Source organism: Anolis carolinensis, chromosome 3, assembly GCF_035594765.1.
Source record: "Anolis carolinensis isolate JA03-04 chromosome 3, rAnoCar3.1.pri, whole genome shotgun sequence".
In the NCBI taxonomy this organism is placed as follows: Eukaryota; Metazoa; Chordata; class Lepidosauria; order Squamata; family Dactyloidae; genus Anolis; species Anolis carolinensis.
Genome location: NC_085843.1, coordinates 282,152,222 through 282,170,524, shown reverse-complemented (window position 1 = coordinate 282,170,524; position 18,303 = coordinate 282,152,222). Strand labels below are relative to the sequence as shown.

At 42.5% G+C, this 18,303-nt stretch overlaps 1 protein-coding gene across 2 annotated transcripts in view; it reads right to left on the bottom strand.

Moving 5' to 3' along the window:
• nmur1 (neuromedin U receptor 1) overlaps nt 1-17,198 on the bottom strand; it is a 28,475-nt gene extending 11,277 nt beyond the window's left edge. Inside the window, exons 1-2 of one of the 2 annotated variants that reach the window (XM_008117860.3) lie at nt 16,634-17,198; nt 1,517-2,423 (exon numbers count right to left, since the gene is read on the bottom strand). In XM_008117860.3, the coding sequence (XP_008116067.1) occupies nt 1,517-2,414 (898 nt within the window). In that variant the 5' untranslated portion in view covers nt 2,415-2,423; nt 16,634-17,198. Of the gene's footprint in view, nt 1-1,516; nt 2,424-10,142; nt 15,961-16,633 lie in introns of those variants that run through there. The other variant, XM_062976891.1, reaches the window with a different exon arrangement.
• Between the last annotated feature and the right edge of the window lie 1,105 nt (nt 17,199-18,303).

Below are 18,303 nucleotides of genomic sequence, written 5' to 3'. Positions count from 1 at the left end.
CAAAATATCACGATGTATTGAAAACATTGACTACAAAAATGCGTTGGATAATCCAGAACGTTGGATAAGCGAATGTTGGATAAGTGAGACTCTACTGTATTCTGGAGTATAAACTGTCCCAAATATAAGCCAACCGGGACCCTGAAAAACTAGGCTTATACTCGAGTATATACAGTAACAGCTGCATTTGAAAGTTTACTTTTGCTACTCTGCTACATTTTTGGTGGAATCTCCCCCAGAGAGGGTTAAATTGAGTCTAACCGCTCAGAGATTACACCAACGGAATATAGACAGCACTGAATCTCTATCAGCAGATAATAAAGGGGAAGTGGTACGGTTTCCATTTCTCCTGACAAAAGATAACCCCACATTGGTGTCACTTGACATTTTAGCAATTTTAGAGAAGTAAATATTATTCGTATCAGAACCGAGCTCTGTCAACAAGTGCCTTTTACGACTGAAATAATCCATGAAGAAACAGCACTTTCCCCTCCAGCCCTGTGCACTCTGAAGCATCTATAATAAAATTTCTTCGCTTAGCACTCAATGTGACTGGAAGGCCACACATTTCCACTGATGAAGGTGTATTGGAAAAATATAATACTTGTATTGGAAACTATATATTTAATGTAATCATATTAAAAATAGGAATAAGAAAATATATAATCACTAGCAGAATGTGTGCATATAGCTTCAAAATACACTCTGCCTAGCAAATAACCGTCTCCCCATAAGCAGAGACCAAAATTCACCCTAAGTGCCAGAGACATATGTCAAGTGTCAACAAGAATAGATAAAGAATAGACAAGACTAGAATAGGCCGGGCTGTGGCGCAGGCTGGATAACAAGCCAGCTGCAACAAATCAACAAATCACTCTTACCAAGAGGTCATGAGTTCGAGGCCAGCCTGCATCTTGTCTCTGTCTCTGTTCTATGTCATGGCATTGAATGTTTGCCTTTATGTGTGCAATGTGATCTGCCCTGAGTCCCCTTCAGGGTGAGAAGGGCGGAATATAAATGCTGTAAATAAATAAATAATAAATAAATAAAGCTCCATGCTAATGGACAAAAGACAAATTAAGGGATATCAAGATAAGACCTGGCACCATGTAGGAGTGCTAATGACTCCCTGACAAGCTAAGATAGGAGAGAATTCCTCAATTAATGGATCCCAGAAGGCCTAGATAGGAATTCCTTAGATAAGTAGCCTATATTTTAGGAAAATGCAAAAGTAGCTTTTAGTAAAGTGCAAAGTAAGACTTTTTTGACACTAATTGGTGATGGATAATGCCTATATGACGTAGGTAGATGGAGGGAAAATGGTATAAAAGAACCTGTGTTTCTTTGTTCTGTACCCTTTTTTCCTGGAGACAGGAGGGTCTGTATTCTCTCTGGCCACTGAGAATAAACTTCTTTTTTTCTACAGCCACCGGAACTCTCTTTGTCTCATTACCTCAAAACCTTTGTCTGCCATTTCACCACCTTCTGACTTCTTGGGCCCTTGCGCTCAACTTACACAGCATGTTGGTCACCTGCCTCCTCCTGGCCTTCTTCTGCCGGAGGCGGACGTTGTGATAGTCGCACCCGCCTCCGGACTTGGCCTCCAGAGCTTCGAGCATCTTCTCCTTCCGCAGCTGGAGCCCGATGAGGAGGTAGAGGACGCTGATGACGCCCATGGGCAGGAAGAAGAAGACGATGGTGGTGACCTGGATGATGAGGTTGTACATCAGGCGGGACTTGACCAGGGTGCAGGTGGCCGAGTCGGGGACCACCCCCCAGCAGGGCACGTAGAGGGTCTGGATCCCGTGGAGGCTGGTGTTGGGCACGGAGCAGAGGACGGACAGCACCCAGACGGTGACAATGACCCGCTTGGCGTGGGTCTTGGTCACCACGTACTTGGCCTTCAGCGGGTGGACCACGGCGATGTAGCGCTCCACGCTGAGGGCCGTGACGTTGAGGATGGAGGCAAAGCAGACGGCCTCGAAGAGCAGCGTCTTGAAGCAGCAGCCGCCGGAGCCCAAGAGGAACGGGTAGTTGCTCCACATCTCGTAGATCTCCATCGGCATCCCCAGGAGCAGCACCAGCAGGTCGGAGGCGGCCAAGCTGAACAGGTAGTAGTTGGTGGGCGTGCGCATGAAGCGGTGCTGGATGATGACCAGGCAGGTGAGCATGTTCCCCAGCGCCCCCACCACAAAGATCAAGAGGTACGCGGTGCAGACCGGGATGAAGAAGCCCGACTGGCGGGGACCCAGGTACTTGAGCCGGAGCTGCTCGGCCGTCATGTTCAAGACCTCGGGGTCACAGTAGCTGTGGTTCTCCTCTTCCAGGTTGCTGCCGTTGCAGAGGTTCTCGTGGTAGGTCGGCCTCGTGGAGAACATCCATTCCCAGTTGGAACAGTTGGCAAAGGAATGCATGGCCTCGGGCTGGAACAAGAGCAGAGCGGTTAAGACAGGCATGGGCAAACATGGGCCTTCCAGGTGTTTTGGACTTCAACTCCCACAATTCCTAACAGCCGGTAGGCTGTTAGGAATTGTGGGAGTTGAAGTCCAAAACACCTGGAAGGCCCAAGTTTGCCCATGGCTGGTTAGAACATGGGAAGCTCAGGGAGGAATTTGGATGCTGTCACAGACATCTTCCTATATTTCCCAGGATATTGCAATTAGCAAACTTGAATAGCATTGAGTAGCCATGAAGCCGCAAAGCCAATCAGTGAGGGTATCTGCATAGAAGTAACCTGACCTGTGTTGCCTGGAGGCATCTTCTGTTTGGCACTTGGTTGTTTGCTGAGTCCCTCTGGGGAGATAAAGCGGAATATAAATAAAGTCTATTAAGTGGAATGTATATACCTGTGGAATAATGTCCAGGGTGAGAGAAAGAATGCTTGCCTGTTTGAAGCAAATGTAAATGTTGCAACTAACAAGCTCAAATAGCATGAGTAGCCATGAAGCTGCAAAGTTAATAATGGGCCGGGCTGTGGCGCAGCTGGCTAGTAACCAGCTGCAATAAATCACTACTGACCGAGAGGTCATGAGTTCGAAGCCCAGGTCGGGTTAAGCCCCTGACCATTAAATAGCCCGGCTTGCTGTTGACCTATGCAGCCCCGAAATTGCATCTGTCAATTAGGGAAATTTAGGTACACTTTATGTGGGAGGCTAATTTAACTAATTTACAACATCATAAAACTGCCAGCAAAACACGAGGAAAGGAATGAGGAAGTACAGCCACTAGTGGAGAGTGAAGCAACAGCTCCCCCTGTGGCCGGAATCGTGAAGCTGGAAAAAAATGTTAAATGCCTCTGTGTCTGTCTATATATGTTGTTTGTCTGTTGGCATTGAATGTTTGCCATATATGTGTTCATTGTAATCCGCCCTGAGTCCCCTTTGGGGTGAGAAAGAAGGGCGGAATATAAATGCTGCAAATAAATAAATAAGTGAGTGTATCTGCATAGAAGTAACCTGGCCTCTGTTGCCTGGAGGCATCCTCTGTTTGGAAGGTGTTCACTGGCACTCTGTTGTTTGCTGTCTGGAGTTCCTCTGTTTCTGAGTGGTGTTCCTTATTTATTGTCTTGATTATGTTGTTTTTTATAATATTGGTAACAAGTATTTCTGTGTTCTCATAATATGCTGTGTCTAGGTTGGTTCATCATGTGCTCTGCTATAGCTGGCTTCTCTGCTTGAATTAGTCTGCAGTGCCTTTCGTATTCTTTGATTCTGGGCCACTCTGACCACCATCATGCCAGACTACACAGAGAAGCCATTGAAATCTACACTCAGGTCAACAATTTCAACAGAAAGGAGGAAACCATGAAAATGAACAAAATACGTGTTTTACCAGAATTAAAGAACACCAGGATCAAGGCAGTAAATAAAGAACACAACTCAGAAACAGGAGAACTCCAGACAGCAAACAATCAAGTACTAATTAATACATCCCAAGCACAGGATGCCTCCAGGCAATAACAGCCAGAATACCTCTACGCAGATACCCTCACTGATTGACTTTAATAATAATAATAATAATAATCCCGGTGGTCCCGGTGGTGATGGGCACATTGGGTGCTGTGCCAAAAGATCTCAACCGGCATTTGGAAACAATAGACATTGACAACATTACGATCTGCCAGCTGCAAAAGGCCACCCTGCTGGGATCTGCACGCATCATCAGAAAATACATCACACAGTCCTAGACACTTGGGAAATGTTCGACTTGTGATTTTGTGATACGAAATCCAGCATATCTATCTTGTTTGCTGTGTCATAATAAAATAATAATAATAATAATAATAATAATAATAATAATAATAATAATAATAATAATAATAATAACGGGGACTCAGAGCGGGGACTCAGAGCGGTTCACATATCATACAATCATATAATATCATAAAATCAATAGTTAAGACATCAAAGAATGCATTTAAAAACAAATTAACAAGTCATGATTTAAAATAGACATAATTAAAATATTAAACAATCATTGCAGCTTCATGGCTACTCAATGCTAATCAAGCCTGCTCATTGCAACATTCACATTTGGTTTAAACAGACAAAGAGTTCTTTCTCCCACCCTGGTCATTATTCTAGAGAGAGATATACACTCCACTTGCTTTACTGCCAAGAGACCTCTGAAGATGCCAGCCACAGATGCAGGAGAAACGTCAGGAGAGAATGCTGTTGGAACATGACCACACAGTCCGAAAAACTCATAGCAACCCAAATATGACATGTATATGACAGGATGGATGGATGGATGGAAGGAAAAGTATAAGGGAGGGAGGGAATGGGGAAGAGAGATAAAAGGAAGGGAAGAAGGAAAGAATGAATGAAGGGAGGGAAAGAGAAGGGAAGAAGGGAAGAAGTGGGCAGGCAATATTCCCAACAACACCTGGGCAATGCCAGATATATATGTTAGTGTCACTATATATTTCAATTAGTTAACTTCTCCTCTTCAAAGACAATGATCACAATAATACAGTTAAAATGGACTTCTCACCTCTTATTTTAGGCTGGATCTACACTGTCTTGTATCCCAGGATCTGATTCCAGATTATCTTCTTATCCCAGATTACCCGGCAGTGTAGACTCACATAATCCAGTTCAAGGTAGATAATCTGGGATCAGATCCTGGGATACAGGGCAGTGTAGATCCAGCCTAAATCCCACACTGATTTCCAGCCGATCAAATTTTCTCTCGGCTGGACATTTTATTGCTAGTGAGATAAACTTGTGGAGCAATGGAAAAATCTTTGCAATATGTCATTATTACTAGTCAAACTTTAACACTTCTAAAAAACATGCAATGTGTTTGATGTAATAGAAGTCTTAGTACCTAAAATAGGTTTTTAGTATATTTCTGAAACTAGAAAGGATACTTGACTTTTTTATTGAAACATTAAGAACAAGTATAACTATTGAAATAAGGTTTTGTTATATTGGCAACAGAGACCCCTTCTACACTGCCGTATAAAATCCATATTATCTGCTTTGAACGGGATCATATGGCAGTGTAGACTCATATAATCCAGCTCAAAGTAGATGATGTGGGTTGTCTGCTTTGACAATCTGGATTATATGGCGGTGGAGACGGGGCCAAGCTGCATTCATTCTTGGATTTTTTTGCATTCATAAAGTCACAATAACTTTAAACTGACTTGACTGCAGACAGCAACAAGACGTGAATTATATATAAAGGTGAATGACCTGAAAAAGTTTTACAACAACATGAAAACCCAGTAATAAATCATAGCCATCTACATCTATATCTATATAAAATGAATGTCATTGTGAATAAAGGTAACATTGGGCTCTGAAACCCATTTGATGTATGACCTTCCTGCCATATGTATGTATTATTTATTATTTCAATGGTCAGAATCAGGATTTGAGGATAATAATAATTATTATTAATAATATAATTATTATTACAGATCTCAGCCGGCATTTGGAAACAATATGCATTGACAAAATTACGATCTGCCAACTGCAAAAGGCCACCCTGCTGGGATCTGCGCGCATCATCCGAAAATACATCACACAGTCCTAGACACTTGGGAAGTGTTCAACTTGTGATTTTGTGATACGAAATCCAGCATGTCTATCTTGTTTGCTGTGTCATAATATAATAATAATAATAATAATAATAATAATAATAATAATAATAATAATAATTTTACCTGCCTCTTCCCAAGGCTCAAGCCAGGTTACAACATAATTGAACTCCAATAGAAAACAACATCAAACAATTTAAAACACATAGATTAAAAAACATAGACAGTCGTCAGAAAGTGAAAATGGTTGAAAAGTGGAAGTATCTTTTTTCAACTTGCAAATGCAAGACTGGCCACTAGATAGCGCTGTGTGAACCTATACAAGGAAAACACATTTGTGCCTAATACTGTTAAACAACTTGCTCAGATGGAAAGACAAATTTCCCCATAAATATGACCCACTTGTGCTCAGAGCATAGCAGCGGTCAAAAGGGCAAAACAAAGGTTGAAAGAGCAGTACATAAGTATAATTTTCAACTGTGAAACAGCATAACATGGGGGGGAAAGTCATCCAAAGGCCAGGGATGGAGGTACCTTAATGAACGCAGCATGAGTGCAAAACATTAAAACTTCCACTAGCACAACTGATTAAAATTCAGTGACTTCTTAGGATGGAAATCCAGCTACAGATTTCCTGCAGAATATGGAGACTCAATTAGTAAGGCCTTGCAATAATGCGATTGTCTGATTACTACAGACATATACTAGCCTGAAAGATTCTTGGACCTGACTTGAGCCTTGGCTGCAATGACACAATTTCCAAACACAGCTTTCCACAGGATGGTCCGAACAGAAAGAAAGAAGGAAGGAAAAATACAGCATAATGGAAAGTGTTTTCCTTTCCATTCCCTGTCAGACAGATTTCCAATACAGACCTTGGAAAAATGGAAAAAACCCTTTCCATTGGTAAGATTTTCCCAATATTTGCACCCCCGTCCATTTCTGAGTGCAAACAAAAGATGTTTAGAAATGGTCTGAAAAACAAATTTCCCAGAACCTGGAAAATTACTTGTTAAAAGCAATCATTTATGCTGATAGGTGAGAAGACCTCAAAAGGATTCACTCTTTTGTTATGCTGTATTAAAAGTAGCTTTTAAAACCAGCTTTCTTGCAATTAAATGGATAATCTCTGTTGAAATGTATATATTAGAATGCTACAAGCTTGTGGCACTTTTTTTCCTTTGATAAATATAAAGGAGGAAATCTCTAGCAAGTGGGATTTTAGCACTTAATTTTTTTTTAAATTGCAACAGCCTATGTGCAATGTAGTTACGCTTTCATGGCTGCAAAATGGAATGAATTACAATCCTTAATTGTTACTATTAACTAACTACGCTTAATTATAGAATCATAGAGTTGGATGAGACCTCCCTGGCCATCTAGTCCAAATTATTACTGTAACTAATAATTATTACTAATAACTAGTTTGCAAGCCCAGTGCAATACAAATCTGTTGGATATGCAGACCAGGAATAATTAGGATTTCTAGTCCAACCCATTTGCAGGGCACAATTTTGTCTCTTAGGAGTAATTAGTGATGTAAGGTGCATCTAGAATTAATACAGTGAGTTACTGTGAGTTTTCCGGGCTGTATGGTCATGCTCCAGAAGCATTCTCTCCTGACGTTTTGCCCACATCTATGGTAGGTATCCTCAGAGGTTGTGAGGTCTGTGGGAAACTAGGCAGGTGGGGTTTATATATCTGTGGAATGATGTCCAGGGTGAGAGAAATAACTCTTGTCGGTTGGAGAAAAGTGTGAATGTTGCCATTGGCCACCATGATTAACATTGGATAGCCTTTCAGCTTCAAGGTCTGGCTGCTTACTGCCTGGGGGAATTCTTTGTTGGGAGGTGTTAGCTGGCCCTGATTGTTTCCTGTCTGGAATTCGCCTGTTTTCTGAATGTTGTTTTTTATTTACTGTCCTAATTTTAGAGTTTTTAAATATTGGTAGCCAGATTTTGTTCATTTTCATGGTTTCCCACTTTCTATTGAAATTGTCCACATGCCCCCATCTGCATAATAGACTTTTGTTTTGGTGTCCTCATTCCGATTGGTTGCATCTCGCTTTGTCAATTTCCTGATACAACTACAGGGTCCACCCCACCCCAAATCCTCCACGATTTTGTAGCACTTTATTAACTACCTCATGTTTCATAACACACTTATCGCACTTTTGCCCAGTTCATTTTTATGATTTTATTGCTGTATTTTAATATGTTTTTACCAAAAAAAAATTATGTTAATGTTTATTTTCATTTGTGTGTGGTTTTTTTCAGTTTGATGTGTTTTATGTTCCTTATTGTATTTGCTTGGGCTTTCGCCCTATGTAAGCCACCCCGAGTCCCTTCGGGGAGATGGGTATAAGAATAAAGATTATTATTTTATTATGACACAGCAAACAAGATAGATATGCTGGATTTCGTTTCACAAAACCACAAGTCGAACACTTCCCAAGTGTCTAGGACTGTGTGATGTATTTTTGGATGATGCGCGCAGATCCCAGTAGGGTGGCCTTTTGCAATTGGCAGATCGTAATTTTGTCAATGTCTATTGTTTCCAAATGCCGACTGAGATCTTTTGGCACGGCACCCAATGTGCCCATCACCACCGGGACCACCTGCACTGGTTTCTGCCAGAGTCTTTGAAGTTCAGTCTTGAGGTCCTGAGAGCGGCTGAGTTTTTCCTGTTGTTTTTCGTCAATGCGACTGTCACCTGGGATGGCAACATCAATGATCCAAACCTTTTTCTTTTCCACAACTGTGATGTCTGGTGTGTTGTGTTCCAGAACTTTGACAGTCTGGATTCGGAAGTCCCACAGTATCTTTGCGTGCTCATTCTCCAATACTTTTGCAGGTTTGTGATTATTATTATTATTACTATTATTATTACATGCTTGTGGATTGCAATGGCTTTTCTGTGTAGTCCGACATGGTAGTTGCTGGAGACAATCAATCAGAGCCAGCTAACACCTCCCAACAAAGGATTCCCCCAGGCAGTAAGCAGCCAGACTTTGAAGCTGAAAGAATTCCAGTGATTCCGGCCATGAAAGCCTTCAACAGTAGAATTAATACAATGTGTTGTCGAAGGCTTTCATGGCCGGGATCACAGGGGTGTTGTATGTCTTTCGGGCTGTGTGGCCATGTTCCAGAAGTATTCTCTCCTGACATTTCGCCCACATCTATGGCAGGCATCCTCAGAGGTTGTGATCCATACCTCACAACCTCTGAGGATGCCTGCCATAGATGTGGGTGAAACATCAGGAGAGAATACTTCTGGAACATGGCCACACAGCCCGAAATACATAGAACAACCCCAGAATTAATACAGTTTGATACCAATTTAAACTGCTATGGGTCAATGCAATAGAATCCTGGGATTTTAAATTTGGTGAGGCAAAGAGAAGGCGAAAGACCTTGCAAAATTACTAACCCCATAATGGCAATACACCATGGCAGTTAAAGTGGGATCCAACTGCATTAATTCTATAGTCTGGAAGCAGATTTAGGTTGTAATTCTGCATAGAGTGGACTTAACTGGGAAGTTGCCAGCAAAAGAAGAAACGCTTTGGTTGCGAACTAGGCTTGATTGAAGTGCCATGCCATTAATCTACGGCACTCAGCAAACATCACAAACTGGAGATACACATTGACGTGATGAATGCCTTAATGAGGCTGTGATTAGTTATTTATTGGGTTAAAGGAAAACTCAGATGACAGTTCCAATTAATCACAAGCAGCTGATGGTAATCTTGCTTTCTGTCGATACCAAAGCCTGGCTGATTTGTCTTCCCTTTGGCAGTATCTGGACCCAAACGGTTATTTACATCTAGGTTGTGTCAATAGGAATCGAGTGTCTAGACCAGGCATGGGCAAACTTGGGCCCTCCAGGTGTTTTGGACTTCAACTCCCACAATTCCTAACAGCCGGTAGGCTGTTAGGAATTGTGGGAGTTGAAGTCCAAAACACCTGGAGGGCCCAAGTTTGCCAATACCTGATACAGACTCTCCTTTGCTTGCGGATCTTTCCTTTCCCTTGTTTAAAACACCCAATTTAAGTGGACTGACAGCTCCATCCATCAAGTCCCAGCAAATATGTACCTGCTTCTCATCCGGCTTCTCAACAGACTGTCTTTGTATTGACTGCCGAAAATAAATTGGGGAGAGAGCTTCTCCAAGGGACAGGACGATTTATGCCTTCTCATCCTGCTAGGAAAAAAAATAACCCTTTGGTCGCCTTTTTTGGTAGAACATGGCTTTGGGTGCATCTATAATGCAGTTCGACATCCAAATTGCCCAATTCTATCATTGGTGGGGTTCAGAACTATAAATTCCAGCAACTACAACTCCAGATATCAAGGTCTCTTTTCCCCAAACTCCACCAGTATTCAAATTTGGGCATATTGAGTATTTGTGCCAAGTTTGGTCCAGATCCATCATTGTTTGAGTCCACAATGCTCTCTGGATGTAGGTGAACTATGTTACTATGTTGAGTGTGTAGCGGAATCAGTAGCATCCAGTGAACACCATGTGCAAAAGACTCAGACCAGGCAGAGGAATTTAAATGAACAAAGGAACTTTACTCTTGCTTGTAGAGTTGAAATACAAAACAATTCTGCAATCATACAATGTCCATGTAGTTGCATAAGATCAATAACCTAATCAATCAGCATCAATATATATACAGCATAGCATATTAATCAGCTACTTAACCGTAGCTATTAGAGAGCTTTCTTTTTCCTGTGCTCTCCCAGCAAGCTCAAATCCCAACTGTCAATTTCAGCCATCTGCTCTCAAAACGATACATTGTTTTAGGCGTGGTTTAGCTCTCTGCAAAAGCTGAGCTCCCTTTTTGCAGAGATCATAATCCAAGCAACTTTGCAAAGGATTTCTTTACACACACACATGTCAATCTGGCGTAATAAACTACAAATCCCAAACTCAAGGTCAATGCTCACCAAACCCTTCCAATATTTTCTGTTGGTCATGAGAGTTCTGTGTGCCAAGTTTGGTTCAATTTCATCATTGGTGGAATTCAGAATGCTCTTTGATTGCATTCTGAAATATAAATCCCAGCAGCCACAACTCCCAAATGTCAAGGTCTCTTTTTCCCAAACTCCACCATTGTTCACATTTGGACATATTGAGTATTTGTGCCAAATTTGGTCCAGATCCATCATTGTTTGAGTCCACAATGTTCTCTGGATGTAGGTGAACTATAACTCCAAAACTCAAGGCGAATGCCTACCAAACCCTTCCAGTATTTTCTGTTGGTCATAGGAATTCTGTGTGCCAAGTTTGCTTCACTTCCATTGCTGGTGGAGTTCAGAATGCTCTTTGATTGTAGGTGAACTATAAATCCCAGCAACCACAACTCCCAAATGTCAAGGTCTCTTTTCCCCAAACTCCACCAGTGTTCACATTTGGGCATATTGAGTATTTGTGCCAAGTTTGGTCCAGATCCATCATTGTTTGGAGTCCACAATGCTCTCTGGATGTAGGTGAACTACAGCTCCCAAACTCAAACCCAATGCCCACTAAACCCTTCCAGTATTTTCTGTTGGTCATGAGAGTTCTGTGTGCCAAGTTTGGTTCAATTTCATCGTTGGTGGAATTCAGAATGCTCTTTGATTGTAGGTGTACTATAAATCCCAGCAACCATAACTCCCAAATGTCAAGGTCTCTTTTCCCCAAACTCCACCAGTGTTCACATTTGGGCATATTGAGTATTTGTGCCAAGTTTGGTCCAGATCCATCATTGTTTGGAGTCCGCACTGCTCTCTGGATATAGGTGAACTACAAATCCCAAACTCAAACCCAATGCCCACGAAACCCTTCCAGTATTTTCTATTGGTCATGGGAGTTCTGAGTGCTAAGTTTGGTTCAATTTCATCGTTGGTGGAATTCAGAATGCTCTTTGATTGTAAGTGAACTATAAATCCCAGCAACTGCAACTCCCAAATATCGAGGTCTATTTTCCTCAAATTCCAACAGTGTTCAAATTAGGACATACTGAGTATTCGTGCTAAGTTTGGTCCAGATCCATCATTGTTTGAGACCACAGTGCTCTCTGGAAGTAGGTGAACTACAACTCCTAAACTCAAGGTCAATGCCCAGCAGACCTTTCCAGTATTTTCTGTTGGTCATGGGAGTTCTGTGTGCCAAGTTTGGTTCAATTTCATCGTTGGTGGAATCCAGAATGCTCTTTGATTGTAGGTGAACTATAAATCCCAGCAACCACAACTCTCAAATGTCAATGTCTCTTTCCCCAAAATTCCACCAGTATTTAGATCTGGGCATGCTGAGTATTTGTGCCAAGGTTGGTCCAGATCCATCATTGTGGGATGCGGGGACACGAGAGAAGCCTCCCACAAGGATGGTAAAAACATCAAAACATCCGGGCGTCCCCTGGGCAACGTCCTTGCAGACAGCCAATTCTCTCACTCCAGAAGCAACTCCGGTTGCTCCTGACACGAAAAAATAAAATAAAAAATTGTGGGATGCTACATCATGGCTGGAACATGTCAATTTTGCTGTTGAGCAACCAACTGCAACAAATCACTCTGACCAAGAGGTCATGAGTTCGAGGCCAGCTCGAAGCCCCGTGTTTGTCTTATCTTTGTTCTATGTTAAAAGGCATTGAATGTTTGCCTTATATGTGTAATGTGATCCGCCCTGAGTCCCCTTCGGGGTGAGAAGGGCGGAATATAAATACTGCAAATAAATAAATAAATTTACATGCATGCAGTTGAGTAATGGAACCAGCATGATGTAGTGTCGCGTTTCTCAACCTGGGGGCCGGGACCCCTGGGTCCACAGCAATCTCTGGATGTAGATGAACTACAACTCCCAAACTCAAACCCAATGCCCACTAAACCCTTCCAATATTTTCTGTTGTTCATGGGAGTTCTGTGTGCCAAGTTTGGATCAATTCCATTGTTGGTGGAGTTCAGAATGCTCTTTGATTGTAGGTGAACTATAAATCCCAGGAACTACAACTCCCAAATGACAAAATCAACCCCCTCAACCCCACCATTATTCAAATTTGGGTGTATCGGATATTTGGGCCAAATGTGGCCCAGTGAATGAAAATACATCCTGCATACCAGATATTTACATTACGATTCATAACAGGAGCAAAATTAGTTACGAAGTAGCAATGAAAATAATTTTATGGTTGGGGTCTGCATTAAGGGGTCCCGGCATTAGGAAGGTTGAGAACCACTAATCTATAGTGTAGATGCATTCTTTGACTTTTCTGTCTGCAATCCTTCATGATCACAGGACTCCATAGCATTGAACCATGGCAGCTAAAGTGGTGTTAAACTTAATCTATTCTGTAGTGTAGATGCTTCCACGGGGTTCTGCTTCTACTCTCAGATAGGAATGATCTTCAAAGATCACTTATATTTAGCTGTCATTATCCGCTGCTTTTAACTACTTATGTCATTTTAATTGCAGCCCCCGGTGGTGCAGCGGGTTAAACCCTTGTGCCGGTAGGACTGCTGACTTGAAGGTTGGGTTGCTGACCTGAAGGTTGGTGGTTCAAATCCAACCCGGAGAGAGTGAGTGCAGCTGAGCTTTCTCTGTCAGCTCCAGCTCCATGAGGGGACATGAGAGAAGCCTCCCAAAAGGATAGTAAAAACATCAAACATCCATCCCCTGGGCAACGTCCTTGCAGACGGCCAATTCTCTCACACCAGAAGCGACCTGCAGTCTCTCAAGTCGCTCCTGAAACTGAAAAAAGTTTTAAAAATTGTTTTAGCTCCATTCAGCAACTGTAACTGGCCCAAACTATGAGATACATTGTTATTAAATTTCAGTTATTTATTGATTTCTACTTGGAACTGTTGAAATGATTTGAGAGATCAATGATAAACGAAGCGTTTTAATAATACAGGTACATATAACCTGCCAAGCTTTCTGTTTTCAGTTTATATAGTTTTAGTTAGAAACTCCTCTGTTACTCTGTTGTTTGCAGAGTAACTGAGATAAGTATGAGCAACAAGGAATAGGAAGCAGCATACACAGCACAAGTAATGTGAGCAAACAGCCAGAGTTTCTAAAATAATGTTGCTCACTGCTCAAGCTGGAGATAACTGAAACAGACTGGAGCAGAATGGGAGTAAAATAATATAAAAATATTAAAAGATAAAAGTAAGGAAAACTATGACGATACCGGAGCTCAGCTGAATGCCTCTTAGCTCTCCCAACCTTAAATCTTTGATTACAGAATCGTAGAATTGAAAGAGACCGCAGTGGATTCAAATTGCAGGAAAAGAGATTCCGACTAAATTTTGGGAACGTTCACCATGGAAAGAGACGTTTGACAGTTGAATCGCTTGTTTGCTATTTGGTGGAGTTTACTTCTATGAAGGGTTTTCAACCAAGGCTGGATGGCCATCTGTTGGGAGGTTTTTTTCACGGTGTCTTTTTCAATGGCAGAATGGGGTTGGACTAGATGGCCCTTGGGATCCCTTCCAAATCTATCAGACTGGTGCAAAAAGGTGGGAAGTGAGTGCAAACAAACAACAATTATTTCCAAATCTGTTGTTGAAGGGTTTCATGACCGGAATCACTGGGTTGCTGTGAGTTTCCCGGGCTGTATGGCCATGTTCCGGAAGCATTCCCTCCTGACGTTTCGCCCACATCTTTGGCAGGCATCCTCAGAGGTTGTAAGTTCTGTCGGAAACTAGGCAAGTGGGGTTTATATATCTGTGGAATGATGTCCAGGGTGGGAGAATGAACTCTTGTCTGTTGGAGAAAAAGTGTGAACTTGAATACTTCAAAATGGTCCACGTCAGTGGCTGAGATGACATTTCCACTTTCTGGTGGTTCAATGCATACAGATTTGGCTTTGTGCACAAAATTATTAAAAAATATTGAATATAAAAGAACATGTGCATAAGGTGTCTATGAAATATAAATGAATTTCATGTTTAGATTTGGGTCCCGTTTCCAAGACAGCTCATTCTATATACGTAAGCATTCCAAAACCCACATATCGCATATTGGATATTAGGGATGTTCAACTTGTTCTTAACTACTCACTGTCTGTCTCCTTTCTTTCTCCAATTCTATTTATCAAGTCACACTATTTCCTATCATCCTCATAAGTTGGGTGGGTTTGCTTCATTTGTTCCAAAATTCTGCTCTGGAAATCTCTCATTTCTTTTTTTTACTTCTAACTATTTTTGGCAGGAGAAAAATAGTTGCAAGTAACATAGTTACCTGTAAGAAAGTAATTCCTTTTTAGGGGAGCTACGACAGTGAAATAAAGCTGTATTTCTAATGTCATGTCGCAAGAAAGAAGAAGGTGAATTTATTGGTGCAAAGAATGTCTAGGTTTCTATTTCTTTCGGAAAGTTGCTTCGAAAAAAGCGGTCCTTGGTGTCTCTCTCTCGAACTAGCTGGAGGATGAGTCCACTTTGAGGCTAAACTGCTTCTACGCTGCCATATAGTCAAGCAGATAATCCACATTATCTGCTTTGAATTGGATTATATGCATCTACACTGCCATATAATCCAGTGCAAATCAAGATGCCAGGAGCCCCCAGTGGTACAATGGGTTAAACCCTTGTGCCAGCAAGACTGTGGTTCGAATCCAGGGAGTGGGGTGAGCTCCCATCTGTCAGCTCCAGCTTCCAATGCGGGGACATGAGAGAAGCCTCCCACAGGATGGTAAAACATCAAGGTATCCCCTGGGCAACATCCTTGCAGATGGCCAATTCTCTCACACCAGAAGCGACTTGCAGTTTCTCAAGTCGCTCCTGACATAAAAAAAAATCAAGATACCGTAATATGGGTTGTATATTGCAGTGTAGAAGGGGTTTGATGGAGGGACACATTTGCTTTCTGATGTTCAGTGTACACAAAATTGGTTTTACACACAACGTTATTGCAAATACTATGAATAAAATCACCATTTCTTGTCTATCAAACATCAGTTAATCCCATGTTCAGACTTGGGCACAAACTCCAAAATATCTTTTATACATAGGCAGGTATGTATATACATACATATATATACACACACACACACTTATCCAACATTCTGGATTATCCAATGCATTTTTGTAGTCAATGTTTTCAATACATCGTGATATTTTGGTGCTAAATTCGTAAATACAGTAATTACTACGTAGCATTACTGCATATTGAACTACTTTTTCTGCCAAATTTGTTGTATAATATGTTTTGGTGCTTAATTTGTAAAATCATAACCTAATTTGATGTTTAATAGGCTTTTCCTTAATCCCTCCTTATTATCCAACATATTCGCTTATCCAACATTCTGCTGGATAAGTGAGACTCTACTGTACCTTGTAGGATCTCCTATTGCGATTGGAGCTTGCTTCCTAGTTTTGTCACAAAAAGGACATAGACTCATAAAGAAACCCCCAAGGGACATCCAGTCTAGACCCCTTCCGCCAGGCAGGGAGACACAATCAAAGCCCTCCCGGCAGATGGCCATCCCAGGCTCTGCTTAAAAGCCTATACATTTAGGGTCAGGGAACAGGTTTTCTCACAAGAGGTAGAATTAGCAAGGCTTCCTTTTTGGAGGCTTCAAGGCAACCAAGGAAGCCACTCACCTCGGTTTCTTCCTCCGTCCGCCCCGTCCATCCAAGAAGAAACTGTGCGCCTTGAGCCGCTTTTTCAGCCTACGGTCCGAAGGCGCGAAAGGGAGATCTCAAGGGATCCAGAAGCTTAAGGATCGCACGGAGAGGGATCCAGAGGGTTCAGGGTGGCGCTCATGTCCTCGCTGGAGGAAAGGCTTGGAAGAAGAAGAACAAGAAGAAGGAAAAGGAGAGGAATCTGTTGCTGCCTAGGAGTCTGTTGAACTCTCCTTCTCTGGAGGTTTTGGAGCAGAGGCGGGATGGCCATCTGTCGGGAGGGCTTGGGTGGTGTCTCCCTGCCTGGACTGGGTGGCCCTCGAGGTCTCTTCCAAGTCTAGTTTCCTCTGCTTTTATGAAAAGGAGCAGAAAGGGCTTGGAAGTCTTGGCGCATCCTTCCTTGCGCTCCAACAGAGAGAAAGAGAGAGAGAGAGAGAGAGAGAGCCCGGGTCTGGTGTTTGCTGCGGTTTTAAAGCGCCACTAGAGGGCGTGTCCGCACTCAGGCCGCCTCCTTCTCAGGCTCCTCCATGTGGAAGAGACCCCCAAAGGCCATCCAGTCCAACCCCCTTCTGCACGCCACTAAAGCCCTCCCGACAAATGGCCATCCAGCTTCTGTTTGGAGAGCTCCAGAGAAGGAGACCCAAAAATTCCACTGTTCTTAATATACCAGGGTTGAATGAAAAGTAATGCCTCCACAAGGTTGTTATATGTCTTTCGGGCTGTGTGGCCATGTTCCAGAAGTATTCTCTCCTGACATTTCGCCCACATCTATGGCAGGCATCCTCAGAGGTTGTGAGGTATGGAACATGGCCACACAGCCCGAAAGACATACAACACCCCTGTGATCCCAGCCATGAAAGCCTTCAACAGTAGAATTAATACAATGTGTTGTCGAAGGCTTTCATGGCCGGGATCACAGGGGTGTTGTATGTCTTTCGGGCTGTGTGGCCATGTTCCAGAAGTATTCTCTCCTGACATTTCGCCCACATCTATGGCAGGCATCCTCAGAGGTTGTGAGGTATGGAACATGGCCACACAGCCCGAAAGACATACAACAACCCTGTGATCCCGGCCATGAAAGCCTTCGACAACATAATGCCTCCACCTTCGTTACTTGGGTTTGGATGGGAATATTTTAATAAATCAAATGCAGAAATAATCCTTAGAATGTGCTCTTTAACTACCACTATTCACTTTTCCACATCATCACCAGACATAATCACCACATTAGAAAACGTTGACCATTTCCGCTACCTTGGCAGCCACCTCTCCACAAAAGTCAACATTGGCACTGAAATACAGCACCGCCTGAGCTCTGCGAGTGCAGCATTTTTCAGAATGAAGCAGAGAGTATTTGATGATTGGGACATCAAGGTGCTTGTTTACAGCTAGATAGCATTAAGCTAGAATTAAGGAATTCCTTCCCTCATTCCTGAATGTCCATTGACCTGGGCTGTGGCGCAGGCTGGAGAGCAAGCCAACTGCAACCAGCTGCAATGAATCACTCTGACCAGGAGGTCTGAGTTTGAGGCCCGCTCGGAGCCTGTGTTTGTCTTGTCTTTGTTCTATGTTAAAAGTCATGGAATTTTTGCCTATATGTGTAATGTGATCTGCCCTGAGTCCCCTTGTGCCCTGAGTGAGAAGGGCGG